General features: G+C 36.9%; 1 protein-coding gene across 1 annotated transcript in view; it reads left to right on the top strand.

Annotated features, from left to right (window-relative positions):
• LOC134210957 (cysteinyl leukotriene receptor 1-like) overlaps positions 1-16,482 on the top strand; it is a 53,434-nt gene extending 36,952 nt beyond the window's left edge. Inside the window, exons 5-7 of the mRNA XM_062687414.1 lie at positions 12,349-12,458; positions 12,544-12,623; positions 16,108-16,482. Coding sequence (XP_062543398.1) covers positions 12,349-12,458; positions 12,544-12,623; positions 16,108-16,220 — 303 coding nt within the window. The 3' untranslated portion in view covers positions 16,221-16,482. The remainder of the gene's footprint in view (positions 1-12,348; positions 12,459-12,543; positions 12,624-16,107) is intronic.
• Positions 16,483-17,995: the final 1,513 nt, after the last annotated feature.

Raw genomic sequence — 17,995 nt, 5'->3', positions numbered from 1 at the left:
ATTTTGTTATCATTTAGTCTAAGTTACTGAAACTATAGTTATAACTCCGTTACTAGTGGAATTGAAAAAAACGAACCATTAGGCAGAGTTGTAGAAAAACCTTCGCACTAGACGTCCACCATCCAATACATTTTAAAATTCAGCTCTTGGAATGAGTTATTGACAAACTACTAAATGATCGAACGCAAATTACTAAATGATCGATAAAATGCTTGGGTGGATGTGATTCTTTCTTTGAAAGAAGGCGTTTGTCCGGATTAAGGGACGATTCAAATATGGCGTCCACTACTTTTTGAGATTTCTAGATCCCCTCCCCCTTCTGTCACGCTTTTTTGTATACATTGTATATGCAGTGTCACAAAATCTTAGACCCCCTCCCCCCCTAAAACCTGTGACATCATTGTTGAACGACCCCTAAGGCAATGGTTGATTTGATCCCTTTTTAAGTGAAAGTAATTCCTCTTGTGGAAATAAATGTTTGTCCAGAATACAGCAATGGTACATGTGATTCGTCCTTTGGATGTATGTGTTTTCCTGGAATAAGGTACTGAATTTAATCCCGGGCGTTGGTCCGAGGTAAGGCAATGGTGGAAGTGATTCCTTCTGTGAAAGTAGGCGTTCGCCTTGATTTAGACAATCTTGGATTTAATCCATTCTTCAAAAGTAGCTGTTTGTCCGGAATCACGAAGAATCAATATTCTTTTCTTGGATGTAGGCGTTTTCCTGAAATAAGTCAATGAAGGATGTGATCCCTTTCGCGGAAGTAGTTCTGCCGCTTCGTTTGCCCGTCCTTCCGAAAAATGTCCATCCTAGAATTTTGCTAAATAGTTTCATATAGAAATAAACCTTGTTTCAGTCAGATCCTGAGTCGCGACTATCACAAACTGGCTTGCAAACAAACAGTGTGCAAAAACTTACAATTTAATTGATTGTTCTTAAGTTGGCGCACAGAAATAAGTTTAAATAAGTTTTCAAGTTAGAAAGGACATACGTCATGTTTTTATACACCTATAAAAATTTATGAATTTTCGACATTTTATTTTTACAAGACTATTTTACCCTACTCTCCCTAATGGAAAATCCTGATTTTTAATTTCTACTTAGACAAAAAAGCTTGGACAGTTTTCACCAAAACATCAACATAGGGTCGAAATTTGTGCGAACTTTCTTTTGAATAAACAGTGTTGCAGAAAATTTGCGTTTTTCTTAAAAAATCTTGAGTTGGTACTTCTGAATTATATATGAGATGAAGATGAAAGCTCTTTAGTTCCTTAATTGCCTTGCGGGTTTAGTTTTTTATCCCAGATCTGTTGGTGAAAAATATATAAAAAAAAGTCCATTTTCTTCTAAAGTTAACAACTTTATAACCATATTGACCACTTGGTATAAAGTACTAATTGGGTAGAAAAAGCGTGCAAAATTTAAACAAAATCGGTCAATCATTGTCAAAGTTATTGCATTTTTTGGTTTTGGCGATTTTTGAACAATAAATTTTGGAGGGCCGTTTTACCCCACTTCCCCTCAGTAAAAAAAATTGAAAATTTGCAAAATGTCTTCTCTTACATATATGAACAAACCCTGAAAATTTCATCCAAATCGGAGACCATCGTTGCAACCTCCCTTGGAAAGGGGGTCGCAGTTCTTGCGAACTGGCTCTTAATCAAACAAAAAGATTCTCCCAACTTTTTTGTAATTCAGTTTATAGAAACAATTTAATTTGGTAACGTTCATGCAACTTTTTTGTGCTTTGATGTTTTGCCAATGCCTTTAATGAAAGTGAATGCGCGTGCTACTTGGGCGGTGATATCTTGCGCTTAGGATCATAACGGCGTCAAACATGAATCCTCCCAAACAAAAAAAATCAATTCATATGAAAACCGTCTAAGACGAATTAAGCGCTCTCCATTTAATTCCACTAGTTAATTTTCGTTATCTTTGCAGATACGTTTTTCGACCACAACAGTGTGGTCGTCTTCAGTGTCTTGTACTTGACTCGACACTTGAAGTCGAGTCAAGTACAAGACACTGAAGACGACCACACTGTTGAGGTCGAAATACGTATCTGCAAAGATAACGAAAATTAACTAGTGGAATTAAATGGAGAGCGCTTAATTCGTCTTAGACGGTTGAATACATTCCACTAAAAGAGCTTTATATATTTTTCAATTCATATGATTGGAAGGCTACAAAGTTATAAACGTTGCGGTCGGAAAAGGGGGAGGGATGTGGTGCTGCCCAAATGGGCCTCCTTATACGGTGATAAAATACTTACCGCAAAACGAAATTCCTCTTACTTTCATTGCTAATGAATTGTGGAAGGCAAATTTTGGATTTCTCAAAATGATCGCCTTTACAATTTTCTATTCCATACCGATACGACTCAGTAATGATTATTACTGCAATAACGTTATTAATACTTGAATGAATCAAGCAAAGTACTGGTATTCGGAAATACTGTTTTCGAAGAGAGATTTCTTTGCCGTTTATCGTCATACTTGATGCGCACAATTTACTGCGGCAATTTAGACAATTTACTTGACTACCCCATCATAGCCATACATTAGACCTTTGTAATGGCGTAGGTTGGAATATATTGTGTGTACGCATGTGACGGGAGTAGCAGCTGACAGAACATTCCATCATCTTCATCACAGGAAAGAGCGCTCCTTTCACGGAGTCGGAGACCACAGCCTTTGTGCTATTGTTTGCACTATCGTCTTTGCCCCTTTTGATGAACAGATAGACAGCGTAAAACAGAATGACTTAGGGCTTCTTGCAGCGAGCGCGCCAAATTGAGCAAAACTGCCTCATGTGGGTGGCAAGATAATCCCGTTTGCAGCAGTAAAATACCGGTCGCGGCTAACCATCATCGCAAATAGTAGATGGTAAATTACCCCAGCAAAATGAAGTGCTTCACTTTTCTTTGATCCACGGTGGCGTAGACTCCTGAAGACACTTCAATTTGAGGTAGAAAGGTCACCGGTATTTTAGTATAAGAAACCTGCTAAGCTGTAATAATATCACGGATGCTTTGCATATTTACCGCAAGGCTGAGCCGTACGCTTTAAGCTTCTATCCGCAACCGCAAATAGGTCGATGAAGCTGGTGTTATTCCCCATCCGGTCTTTGTATTAGGTGGCGACCTGACAGAAGACTATGTACCTAGTAGGACGAGAAAATTTACTGTATAATTAAATAACCCATTGAGGAGAATGATTAATATGTTGACTAGGGCAGTTCAATTTTCAAAAATGTTCGAAAATTCCAACTCCCATATGTCTATTAGCATCATTTTGATAATATAGGAGTCCTGGCAAAATTTCATGCAATTCGGTGGCCATTTAGGGGTGGCGCGAAGTCAATTTATGTTTATATGGAAATTTGTATGGGAAAAACTTAAAATTTATTCAAGTCTCCCTACAACTGTCTAATCGTGATTAATTCAAATAAACATCCCCAACCTCCCTTTTTGAAATCTATATAAATGAGACCTCCGGATAACACATCAGTTATGAGTGGATTGAACGGTTCTATTGACAGTGTGAATATGAGATAAATGGCTAAAATGGTGTAATTAGCCTTAACGTAGCAGTGGAAATAAAAATCAAAATTAATGAGTTACCCACTGGTTGAGCTCAAATAGATTCCAAAAATGGAGGTTGGGGATGTTTATTTGAATTCATCACGATTTGAGAGTTGTAGGATGATTTGAATATCTTTTAAGTTTTTCCCATACAAATTTCCATATAAACATAAATTGACTTCGCGCCACCCCTAAATGGCCACCGAATTGCCTGAAATTTTTCCAGGACTCCTATATTATCAAAATGGTGCTAATAGACATATGGGAGTTGGAATTTTCGAACATTTTTGAAATGTGAACTGCCCTAATGTTGACATTATGTAAAGTATACAATTACAAAGCTGGTGCACACAAGATTGCGTACTAGTGGTTAGTTTTTTTTATGAAAAGTTGTCAAATCAAACGTGTTTTTTGTTGTCAATGCAGCCAACATGCTTCTAGCGGAGGAGGACGGGAGGACGTAAAAAGGGTGTAACGTAGAAATACATCCATTTCAATGTAATACACAATATGAAAACAACTGGAAAGTCGTGTTCAATAGCATTGTTTTCCAAATAGACCTGTGCGCCGGTCATATCATCGGCGGCGGCGGCGGCGTGAACCGGCGTGGATGAAAAAATCAATGGCTGGAAAAATCAATTTTAACGCGGATTTTTGGATTCACGCGGTTTTGATTCACATGGTAGGAATCGACCGTATAAAAATCGAATTTCAATATTCCACGTTTGCCTATAATCAAACAGCACATTCAAAATAGTCAATTTCCGGCGCCTTTAATCAATACCTGATTTCAAAAAGTTATTTAAATTAACACTATTTTGTTATTCTCTGATTTTGATGAATAAAATTTCAACAATAAATCCTGCTTCACTTTTCGTGACCCCTGAGCAGTGTTGAGAATGAGATTTCGGTGTCATAGAACCAATTTGTTAATAACTTTTTTCAAAAGTCATTTCCAATTCAAGATTTTGATACACTCCAGTCGTTTTACTTCTCAATATATCTAAATTTCAGAAAAAATCGAATATTTTTCCTTAAATTTGGTTAAAATATACCAAAAAAAGGTCTTGATGGAGTTTCTGGAGGAAATCATGATTTTTTTTGGGAATTCCTACAGGCATTTCTAAGGAAATTTGATTATGAATTCAATCGAAAAATCCTACACGAATTTCTGCAAAAAAAAACAAAAGATTTCTAAGATCCATTCAAATTCACATACAAATTGTTTAATAAAAGCTCCTGCAGTAATTCATTTGGAAATTAATCAAAGAATGAACCAGTTTACCATGAAATTCCTAAAAGATTTTTTTAAACGACTTTCCAAGGGAGTTCTTGAAGAAATATCGGAAAGAGTTTAGTATTTCCGGCAAAACTTTTGGAGAAATTTTCAGAAGAAAATTTCGAAGAAATTCCTACAAACATTTGCAAATGAATTCCTAACAGTATTTCCAAATGCATCTCAAAGGCAATTTTAGAAGGAATTTTCAAATGAATTTCCGAAGAAATTTCTAAAGGAGTTTTGAATGAATTTCTGAAGAAATCTGCATTTTTGTATAGTTGGCACAACTCGTGCTGCATTCATTCGTCTGCGCCATTTACCAATTTCTACCACGCCGCCAAGTACTAAGCGCAGTATTTTCAAATCAAACACTAAACACTTCGAAAATTCGATCATCTGCACTTTTGACGTCCATGATTTATGGCCATACAGGACGACTAGACGAATCAACGATGTATACAGAGCTAGTTTTGTTACTGCCTGTAGGTAGCTTTCTAAAGTTACCAAAAAATTTACTGGAGGAATTTTCAAAGGATTACCCGGTAAAATTCTCCAGAAATTGCTTAAGGCAGTTTTAAAAGAATTCCTATGGGAATTTCAGGAAAAATTGTCAAGAAACTTGCTAAGGAACTCCTAGTTGAGTTGAAAAAAATCCGAAGGAATTCATAAATTGATTTTCTGGAATTTGTGTCCGGAGGAGTTTTTGTAGATTTTTTTAGGCAATTTCCGAGGGAATTCTTAGACGATTCTCCAAAGGAATTTCTGGAGGAAATTGTGAATCAGTTACTTGGAGAAATTCCGAAGGAATTCCTGGAGAAATCAAGGAATTATTTCAGAAATACCAGTAGGAATTTCTTTTGAAATAATATTACGATTTTTTCATAAATACCTTTGAATTTCCTCCGGAAATTCCTTCAAATATTCCTATAGGGATTCCTCTGAAAATTCCTTCAGGAATTCTTTTGGAAAGTCTTTTAGAAATACTTTTAAAAACTGTTTAAGCAGCTCCAACGGAAATATTTTCGAAAATCAATGCAGGCTCTCTTTTAAAAATGCATTCGGAAATTTATTTGGAAATTCCTGCACAAGACCCTCCAGGAATTTCCTCAAAGACTCCCCCAAAAATTCATTTGAGAACTCCTCAAGATTGTTTTTCCTAAAATAATCTAAAAAACTCAAAGCTGCAGCCCTATCGGGTTTTACGCAAAGGTGACGTTGTACTATGTAGCTGTATGTACAAGTTTTCAACTTTTCTGTTCGATGAGGCCAATGCAAGAGTTTTCAAGCCCAGGGTGAATCTGTTTTCGTTGATTATATTGGGCTCCTGAGATTGAGTGAGTATATATATACATATATATATATATATATATATAATATTTAGACCAACATTTGAAAAGTATGATTAAAATGAAATTTTCAAATAATCGAGGATGAACAACACTCTCAAGCGATCACATATCCACATTATCAGTTGCTAAAAAGTAAGAATCATTCGATAATTGTATTTTGATTTAAAGCATTGGTCAATGCTACTTTTGAACTTATTTTCGTACATAACACCAAAACACAATGACAAACATCTGATTGAACTTCATTGTTGGCATTAAATGAGTTAGGTTTACATTAAAATGATAATGTAATTTTGTGTTTATTATCAATTGATTCCAAAATTTGAAAAGCTATCGCCGACGACAACTCGCCTTCTTTTCACACCTGAGAAGTTATCAAATGATAATTCCAATAATTATCGTATGAGAATGATTCAGCACAACCCTGGCTGAAAGTGTAGCGCTGCCATCATCACCGACGCAAACTGGAACAGAGACTAAGCACCCGCCACTAAATCAGTCTAAGGGCGAAGCCAGAGTAAACGCGACGAGCGATGCGACGCGACGCGACTCACGTAAAAGAATAACAATCATTATCAACAGGCTGTCAAATTGCACTGTCGCGTCGCGTCGCATCGCACATCGCGTTTACTCTGGCGGGCACCTAAGCCACCGGTGGCTCATTACAGGAAAGTCGATCGTGAAAGTGGGGCTGTCAACGCGACAAAGAAGTTTTACTGTTTATTGATAATAATAATTATTCCTTCACGTGAGGTGCGTCTATGCTACGCTATGCTATGCGGCAATGCGGTCGGGTCTGAGCTTGACGACCGACTGGCAAATAGCTTACACAACCTCACTTGATCAGTACCGTTGCTGATGAAGAATGTGTATAGCCGCCAGACATTCTAAATACTCACGCTCCTCTAATGTGGACGTGTACAATACACATGTGGAAGTATTGGCTTGAGAAATGGATTGCGAGTGATTTGACTATGCGTCCAATTTGGGAATCTCGAGCTCGTTCAGTAGCCGCTAGGTTGCGAAGGCCGACGGAGGTCCTTCGTCGCTTAGTTGGTTAAAGCACCAGTCTAGCGTACTGTAGGGTCATGGGTTCGAGTCCCATCGAAGGGAAAGTGGTTACCTCCAATACATTTTCCAAATCAATATCTTCCACATAACGTACATATTCACATATGAGTTTTCATAATTTTCGTAATTTTCGAAGGTTTTTTTAAGGAATCGTTTCGGAGGAATATTTGGAGGCATTTACTATGAAATAGGGTAAAATGCCCAATAGTGGACCCCCTAGTAGGGAAATTTTGCTCTTCCTGGCATAAGGAGTGGAAATTTTCAAAATATTAATTCTGCGTGATATCTAACATCAAGCTATGCATCTCTTCTTCACGATACATACATGAAACACGCAAATACTCGACGTTATTCGTTGAAATTAACATTTTAAAGTCTGACTGAATTCACCCTATAGTAGACCCCCTGGGGGTCCATAATAGGAAATTGCTTCCCTATAGTCGACACTTCATTTGATTTTTATGTTCCGTTTCGAGACGTTCTTCTTCCCTATTATGGACCCCCCAAAATATTCCTATGATGGACACACTCGTGTTTATTTTTTATAGAATTGTAAAAAATCATCTATTTTTACTTTCCATAGCATTTCCAATGCATGTAATCAAATCATAGAACTGTAAGGTAAGTTCTCCCGATGGAATTTCATAGCAAAATGTTTACATTGTGCTGTAATAATGCAAAAATGGCTGGAGGGTCCACTATTGGTTGGGGGTCCACTATTGGGCACTTTACCCTATACCAAGTGGTTTTGTTAGTTATATTCAAAAATTGATTTCAAAATAAAAATTTGTTCTACTGGACAAAAGACTGGAAAAGCATTCAAAGTGGGGTTTCAATTATTTTTGTTTGGTAAATAAAGGCTACCTTACACCTCGGGAAAATTTTCCGCAGGATTTTTGCCCCCGTGTATTTTAAAGGGGGCCGGGATTTTTATTTTCCGTGCTCAAATTCCGAAAACATCGCATATGCAAAAACACATCCGCGGACCAAATTCCCGAGGTGTGAGGCTACCTTAAGGCATTATTATCAATCAAGATCAACATTTGAAAAGGGCGTAACAGCCAAAATTTATTCCTTCTGATTCTTTGCCCACATATATAGCTATATATGTAGACGAAGAATCAGAAGGAATAAATTTTGGCTGTTACGCCCTTTTCAAATGTTGGTCTAGCAATATTAATTAGATATATATTAATAAGAAATAATAATAAGATAATTAATGTGCTTCTTCTTCTTATTGGCATTAGGCTTTCAGCAATTGTGTACGTACACGCACGTTTCACTCACACTTTTACTCGGTTTGTTTGCAACCACGAGCAGCTGTCACGGCAAAATCAAATGGGATTGTTTGCAACCACGAACCTGCGTTCGTGTTGGTGAGAAATGTCGGCGAGACCCTAATTACATCCAAACACTGGAACAGGTCCGCCTCGCAGCTTAGTGTGCATTAAGCTCTTCTACAGTTATTAACTGCGAGTTTCTAAGCCAAGTTACCATTTTTGCATTTCTATATCATGAGAGGCTAGTACGATTATACTTTTATGCCCATGAAAATCAAGACAATAACCAATCCGAAAATTTCCTAGACCGGCACCGGGAATCGAACCTAGCCACCCACAGCAAGGCCTTGCTTTGTAGCCGCGCGTCTTACCGCACGGCTAAGGAGGGCCTACTTAACTTTAAATTCCTGAACTGCAATAATTTGGCTACACCAATACCAGATCCTTTAAGAATGAGGGTGCTTTGAGCAGGTATTCAAGTCTTCACAAAAACCACAATGTACCACAACAAACATAATTGGCGAGTCACTTACAAGTTTAGGTGCCCTGCTGAATGAGACTTTGGCTTAGATGAATTCCAAATATCAGTTAAACATTGCCTCATTCAAACTCAAGAAACACAATCACTTGAGGTAGATTTGCATTTGAATTCTGACGAGTTCCACTTAACAACATTTATGAACTGTCATAAGAAAAGAGTGCCTGTTTTGTCGTGTTTCTGCTAAGTAAGCAGAAATTTTGCGCGGACCGATTTTGATGTTTTGTGTGGTCAAAATGAAAACCAACCAGTGCCTGTTTTGTCGTGTTTCTGCTCAGTAAGCAGATAGTTCGCGTGGACCGGGCTTTGTGCGGAAAGCAAAACGATCGGCCGGTCACCTAAATTATCCAACATCCCAGTGATTTCTCGTGGAAGTGCAGATGACTTTGCAGATGGCTTCTATCAAAGCGAGTATCACGTCTACAATTTCCTTCCTATTCCTTAATTGACCTGCATTCGGACACGGCCGGCGCTGGTATTGCTTATTGTTAGGTCACCAGTTCTTAAGCAATGAAGATGATGTTAGTCCCAAACTTCATCTGTTGGTTCTCTGTGTAATTACAGCTGACCTGGCAATAACGAAGTAGCAACCGTGGGCGATCAATCATGCTCATACTCATGCTCATGCTCATTTATGAATTATCATAAGACGAGTTTAGTACTACTCCAATAATTTCCACCACGTTGTATTGTTTCATAGATATGTATTTCGTCCTCAACTGTAAGGCCATCTTCAGTGTCTCGTACTTTACTCGACTCGACTCAAGTTAATTAATTTTTTATTGCGATTAGTCATCGGCGTGGCAAAATTATGATCGGCGGCGGCGGCGCACAGGTTTATTTCCAAAGTCATTACGTCCACACTAAATGTTTAAACTGATTACAAGAAGCCCTTCTCATATGAACCAATCGTTTCGACATATTTAGACTGAGAAAGCCACAAGATGCTACATTACGGGAACTCTTGGACGACTTGGAATGGTACAATTGTTGTAGTCGTATCCAATATGATTCTATGGATCATAAAAGACATGGACGAATTTTAAAAGAGATATCAGCCCTTTGGCTACGCATGACGACCTTAGAGCCTATACTTCAGGGAATTCTTCGATGACCTGGAACAGTTATTAAAGGCGTATTCAATTTGGCCTAATGAATCAAATAGGGTATGCACCATTCTTTAAAAGAGATAACAGCCATTTGATAACGCGAGTAGACCTTGAGCCCTACACTACCGTGATTTTTTGGGTGACATGGAGTAGAACAACTGTTGAAGGGGTATCCAATTTGGTTCCATGGATCGAAAAAGGCATGAGCCATTAAAAAATAGCCCTTTGATTACGCTTCTTGATCCTAAGGCATTATTTTAGCGAATTATTGGATGACCTGGAATGATCATTGAAGGCTATTCCAATTTGGTTTTACTGATCAAAAAGAACGTGAACAATTGTTTAAAGAGATAACAGCCCATTAGTTACGCGTGTTCAAAGTCTACCATACTCCAGGGAATTCTTGGGTGACTTAGAAAGGAACAATTGTTGAAGGCAAAACAACTACTAAGTTTTTTGAATTTCTAAGAGTGCCTTCCTATAGATTTACTTTTGAATGTTTAACATTCTTTTTACGTAAAATGAGGACCGTGAGATGAGTAAAGAAATGCCGTAAAAAGAGGTTTGAGTATATTTTGATGCAACATTTAAATAATTCTACCATTTATGTTTTAAATATGGACATATTTCAAGAAGGGCAAACAGTTATAAGTTTGATTTGACAAATTTTTAAGCGTGTTGGACTAAATCTTAGATAAATCTGTAGAGTGTTAATGCAATACTTTGGAGAATCCAGCTACTAGCACAGTTACGATTCAATAGGCATCTTTGCAGTGGAATATAAGTTTCATCTTTATTTCAAAACACTAACGAGCCTGATAAAAGGTAAAAGGTAAGTTTTGTTGCACATCAAACACGGGACGAAGCAGCGACACATGTTTTATCTTCTCCTGCTTTAGTTGTACGGGAGAGATGTGGTGACAGACTATGTGTCCACTTTGCATTTGCAATTTGTTCTGAGTTGCTTATTTGTTTTGTGGTTCAGCCATAATTAATTCAAAATTGGAATTAGTATCAATTAAACGACAACGTATTGTTCAAATGTGATTTTTGTGTGATGTGTGACTAGATAAAAGCAAAAGCTCTTCTACGTTGTTATTCATACGTATAGTTATTGGAGAAATCAAATCAAAATTAGACGAGACTTCAAAATAATTGGCGATTCGATACACACAGTTTCTGGAGCAAAACCAAGCGAATAAAAAGCAATAAGTCTCCTCTACACGTATCACAAAAACACACAGGGAAAGTGATATATAAGTCACCATTGGACGTTAATCAATTTATTGGAATTTTCCATGTTTCCACCGATTTGACAAAAATTTTGAATGAAAATCATATTCCGTTTATTCTTTCTCAACATGAACTCGGGGAAATTTTCGTGTGTCCGAATTAACATTTCATCAGTTAGTATTAAATAGGATATACGTATACAGTCGCGATTCGCTGGTTGGGCCACGACCTCGACCCAACTAACGAATTCGTTTTTTTAGTTGGGCCAAGTGACAGCCATTTGAACACGTGTATTTCGACTTGAACATCACAAATGATGTCCCGTTTTCCGTATTTACATTGAATTTTGACGTACGGGTGCTTTTTAGTTGGGCCATGACCCAACCAGCGGAGGCCCAACTAAAAAGTGGCCCAAGTATTAAAATCCCAACCAGCGAATCCCGACTGTATTACAACCCCAATAGATCCTATACAATGGATCTAGAATCAAACACGTTGTGTCTGGTTTGGCAAACAAACGCCTTTGTCGCTGGAAATGCTCGATTCATAGGAAATAAATCATTAAGAGTTTCTACTCTGTCATATATCTATGTAACTGTGGATTCTAGCTGTGATCGTTATGCAAAGTTCTCCCCATCGTCAGATGCGCTTGACTAAACTAGGCAATACATTCATACCCGAGGATACAAGATGAAACCTTCTTTTCATGAGAATTCCAAATTCATGCTTCTCCACTTGGATGTTAACTTTTTTTGTGAGTTTCATTTATAAATACTGGTTTCTATGGAATAGTAGGATGAATGGATAGTGTCTGTATACTGTATAGTTTTGCCATAGAAAATATGCGCCTTTCCGCACGTGAACCATAGTGACATGCCCATTCGACTTTGTTTTTCTCATTCGCAGACCGAACATGCCCATATCGTACTGCTGGTGCAAAACTGCTGCCATTTGTTTTTCATGACAAATTTCGGCATTAACTTCATACTGTACTGCGTCAGTGGCCAGAACTTTAGGTACGTCGGTGAGCCAACCGCGCGATGAAGGTTAATTTCCTGGAGCTTGATTTATGGACTTTCTACTCGTTTACTCTATTCACAGGAAGGCGGTGTTCGGTATGTTTCGCAAACACAGCATGAGGCAAATAAACCAGGAACAGGCATCCGGGACTCAAATTTCAGGTGAATATGTGACATTTTTTTTACTGATTATGTTTAAACTGAGGTTATGGGACTACTTCATGACAATAACCAATTTTGTATTAAGTTGGAATAAAACGAAATTGACAATTATAATCAGGATGAAAAAATCTCGTTTTAAAAGTATGTGGGTGAAATGGACATAGTCTGAGGGTAAAACGGACATGTAATGAAATTATGTTTAAAACAGTGAATTTAGTTGATGAATTGTATGCATAGGCTAATAATCTCTAAAATGAGCCTCTAGAAATAAAAATGTTAGATAATAACTAATATATTGGTAACTTACGATGATTTTACTAAAAATGCATGTTACATCAATAAAAACCATTTAAAAATGCCATTTGTCTGAACAAAACTCAGAAATTTGAATTTCCTAATGAATGCTTGTTTGTGGAAGTATTTCCATATTATACTAAAATGCTTTGAATTGCACTCCACCACGATTAAAATATAACCAATGAACTTTGTTGAGAGAATTAAAGCAATTTTCAAGCGCGTGATTTTGACAGCGAGCTGGAATATGGATGTTGGCTGGCTGCAAAAACGCTGTCGAAGGGATTCGAGTCTAATTAATTTGACATCGTTCTTCTTAGTGAGGTAATCCCAATAGATAATAATAGCACGGTAATCGTCTCAGGGTAAATCGAGCGAAACTGCGTTGGACCATTTCGATTCGTTTCGATTGTGTTTCATGATAGGGAAACGTACACTAATTACGTAAGCTTTTAGGAAGGAGGGGGGATCTGCCATTTTCTTATTTTCTTATTTTCCAATTTTACGCACAAATTTACGTGCAGCAGTTCTCCCCAATTCGTCGAGCTGAGTCGATTATTATAGGTATAGCACTATGGGTCTCCGACTCTTATGTAAAAAGTTTAATTTTGGAATGATCTCATAGTCTTAGTATAAGAGAAAGGCAAAACTTTTTTGAGAAAATCGACCTCCTAGTTTTATTTTTGAACTAGTCAATATTTTGTCCATAATAGCCTGGATAATAACCTAAAACAAAACGTTTGAGCTTTTTAATAGCATTTTTACTTAGGAACTTAGGTTATAAAGACTGCACAAGCAAAATTTTAGGCAAATCAACAGTCACAAAGATATGTCTTCACATTCAAAGAAAAAGACGTCAAAAATTGTAAAAAACAGGTTCATGTGGTTACATGAAGGGTTCCTGATCAGAAATCTTTAACACAAATCCCATGGTCACAATAATTGCGTATAACATCCTTATTTATTTATTACCAGACTAAGGCCGGAGTCGCCTGTGCAATACATAAAAGTCTTCTCCATTCAGCTCGGTCCATAGCTGAACGTCGCCAACCACGCAGTCTACAGAGGGTCCGCAAATCGTCTTCCACCTGATCGATCTACCTTGCTCGCTGTGCACCTCGCCGTCTTGTTCCCCGGATTACTGTCCAACATTCTGGCTACGTGTCCGGCCCACCGCAGTCATCCGATTTTCGCGGTGTGAACGATGGATGGTTCTCTTAACACCTGATGCAACTCCACTCCTCCACGTACCGTCCGCCATCTGCACCCATCATCGAAAACTCCCGGTGCACGTTGGTCCTCCACGAGCATCGTCCAGGTCTCGTGTCCGTAGAGGACTACCGGTCTAATGAGGGTTTTGTAGATAGTCAGTATGGTACGGCGGCGAACTCTATTCGATCGGAGCGTTTTGCGAAGACCAAAGTACGTATGATTTTCTGCCATGATGCGTCTCCGAATTTATCTACTGGTGTCGTAATCGGAGGTCACCTGTGAGCCCAAGTACACGAATTTTTCAACCACCTCGATTTCGTCACCACTAATACAAACTCGTGGTGTGTGGCTTACATTGTCCTCTCTTGAGCCTCTTTCTATCATGTAAGGTACACTGGGGGAAGTGGAAATGGAAAAATCGATAGTGCATGTTTGAATTAGTGTAAAACCAGTTAAAATGATCTAAATGCGTTCAATCAAAATGGGCTATCAAAAACAGTCAATTTTGCACCAACTGTGCCGTAATTCACACCATTTTGATCGCTTGAAATTTATAGAAATAGATTTTTAAATTAGGAGTTGTTTTTCCACTTACCCTAGTGGGATGGGGTAAGTGGAAAACCCATGTTACCTTGACCTTCAATAGTGATGAGTAGTAACATATAACTAAAGTCCATACGATAATTGCTCCGAGTATCTTTTGAGGAATAATTTCATTACCTTAACGGAACAGATCCTCAAGGAATTCTCGTAATAGCTAGGGGAGGGCTGGTTTTGCCTTCTCGAACACTAAGTGTACGTAAAATCTATATGTTCGCCCCAAAGATGAACTTTTTGAAGGAAAAATATAAACTTATCAACTTAGTTTAACGAATTGAGATGATGTCTGTATGTGCGTATTTGTATGTATGTATGTGCGCCAAGCACGTACAAAATTATCAGCTATTCTTAAGCACTTGTCCTTAACCAATCTGTTCGCAAAAAAATTGCATTCAACGGCGAAACTTGCTATGAATAAAAATTAATGTGAATTATACAATATATCTACCTATCAGTGCTATTTTTAACTTTCTTATATATTTTTTTCATATGGAAAACATGTGAAAGGCATCAGTACCGATAGGTGGATTAATCAGGCATTTTCTCATTTATATGAGTCCAATCACCACTGGAATCACAATGATAACAAAGAAGGAACATATTAAGATTCACAGCTGTCGAAATAAACCCTGGAGGGAGTAAACAAAATTGCGTAATTAGAACATTATCCACTTCCCCCGCAGTGTTTAATACCTGGGGTAAGTGTAAAATCTTTGAATTATTCGCCTTCTTGGTACAAACCACTGCCAATTGCATGGGATTAGTTTAATTGTATTATAATGGTCACCTGTGATATAAATTCACTTGAAACAAGGACAATTGGTGCAAATAAGAATTGATTTTATGAATGCAAAAATCAACTTTTCGAGAAACCTAAAATTACAGTTCAAGCGTTAACCGTGTTAGTGTATGTATTATACAAATTTCAACATAGTATTACTGTGAGCATCAAAGTATATTCTTGCATAGTGTTATGATGTGGTAAAAACTGTAAAGTATGTGCAATTCCAATTTTTCGAGTCGATTTTTACACTTACCCCCATTTTCCACTTCCCCCAGTGTACCTTACTTCGTATTCGACGTGTTGATGACTAGTCCAATCCGTTTAGCTTCGCTTTTCAGTCTGATGTAGGAACGTATAACATCCGCATATATATAAATGTATCGTTTATAATGTTTGAGTTGTATAAAAATCGTTACACTAACTTTTGTCTCTCCATACTACAACAATTATATTTCCAATCAATCATGTACTTGGGAAGTGGCAATCAGTTATCTACAAATTTTTTAACACTGCCATATAAGTGACATACGATGTGTTTATTGATATTTGCTAAACTATGTTTTATTTTTCCACTTATTCTCGTTCGATTGACAGAGTTCATCCTCCGGAATGGATCTAAAATGCGACGCAACACGACAACCAACAACGATGCCGATAACTCGTGGCGAGACCTGACCGACTACCAAATTACCAACTTTGTAAAGTGAACTAAATGCGACTAGAGTGAAATTGGTTTCGTGTTTATCCGTCTCCGGTTTAGTCGTAGCGGTATGTGCTGTGTACAATTTTATGGCGTTCTGCAAAAAAACAGTCTGTGTAAATGGTTCCCAACCAGTGCACAATGGGGAAATCCGAATTCAAAGGTGGAAAAAATTGATAACTTTTTTCACGAACAACTTACAGAATAGATCAAGAGCTTATTCGAAAGGGAATTTTGCAAAGAATTCAGTGAGTGCTGTTTCATGGACGTGGAACGCTTCTGTATGTAGTTAATGAGCCCGTTTTGCCCTAATGCCCCATATATCGCGAATTTCCAATCTATTTGTCATTTTATCTTTAAGACATTGTTCTAAAATTGTGTTTGACTCTTCACTGTGGATCCATAGAAGGGCACTAAATATACTTTGTTTGTAAAAGTTGGGAATTTAAGGGATTTTGGAGTCAAATAAGCATCAAAGTGCATTTTATGTGCAATTTTCATGTATTGTGTAAAAAATAGTAATATTTACAGATAAGTGTTGATATTATTGTTTCAAAGTGTTGAACAGATATTGACCAATGTTTGCCGAACAAAAATTAATGAAATAAATCGTTTCATAAATGTTTTATTTGATCATTTATTGAGTAAAAAACGATTTTGAAAAACTTTTGAATAGCACCGATGCCAAACATTTCCAAACCATACCCGATAGCACAACTATACAAGAATATTCATATGTTATGAGTCTTGATGTGATCATAGATAGGAGGTGATGGGAGATACTCTTTTTTCTTACCTTTTTGCCCAAATTCCCCTATGAAATAATATAGCTCAATGAATCTGAGCAAGGAAATGATGTAATAATGTTAATTCAATTGATATTTTCCAATGATATAATAAAAATAACAAATAATCATATAATTCATTAAAAATATTGAATTATAGGGGATTAAGGGGTCATACAGCTCATTTAATGTAATTTTTTATTCACAATAGGATAACATTTTTCATGGACGACGCACATAGAAGATTAAGAGCTTATTCGAAAGGAAGTTTTCCAAGAAATCCAGTGAGAGATGTTTTATAGATGTGAGACACTTCTGTATGTAGTTATTAAGCTGGTTTTGCCCCAATGTCCCATACATCAAAATTTTTCATATTTTGATACTTTTATCTTTCACTGAAATTCTGTTTTCCTCTTCATTGTAGATCCATACATAGCACTATACATATTTTGTTGGAAAAAGTTGGAAATTTAAGGGATTTTGGGGTCAAATAATCATCAAAGTGCATCTATGTGAAGTTTTCATGTATTCTGTAAAAATATCAATACCCAAGAAATCATTTGCACTATATTACATCGAATGATCATTTAGGGTTAATATACGGTGATTTAAAAACTTGTAAGCATTGATGTAGCTCTACATATGTTCAATTTTGGCAAAATCTACAGCCTATTTTTACTCAGATATTTACAGATAATAGTTGATATTATTGTCATAATTTTTTTTAACAAAAATTGATTCCATTCCATTCCAAATAAGTAAAAAAAAATAATTAATTATAATTAAAAATTAAATAAAAATAATTAAAAAGGTTCTGAGCCCTGAACCCTTGGATTTTTTTTCACTGCAATCTACGAATATTTGTTATTTTTATAGTATCATTGACAAATTATAATTGAATCAATGTTACTCCATCATTTCTTACTCAGAATCATTGAGCTATATTATTTCATAAGGGGAATTTGGGTGAAACGTCATGAGAAAAATCCCTCCTTAC

This window comes from Armigeres subalbatus, chromosome 2 (assembly GCF_024139115.2).
Source record: "Armigeres subalbatus isolate Guangzhou_Male chromosome 2, GZ_Asu_2, whole genome shotgun sequence".
Classification (NCBI taxonomy): Eukaryota; Metazoa; Arthropoda; class Insecta; order Diptera; family Culicidae; genus Armigeres; species Armigeres subalbatus.
This window is presented reverse-complemented; position numbering and strand designations above follow the sequence as displayed.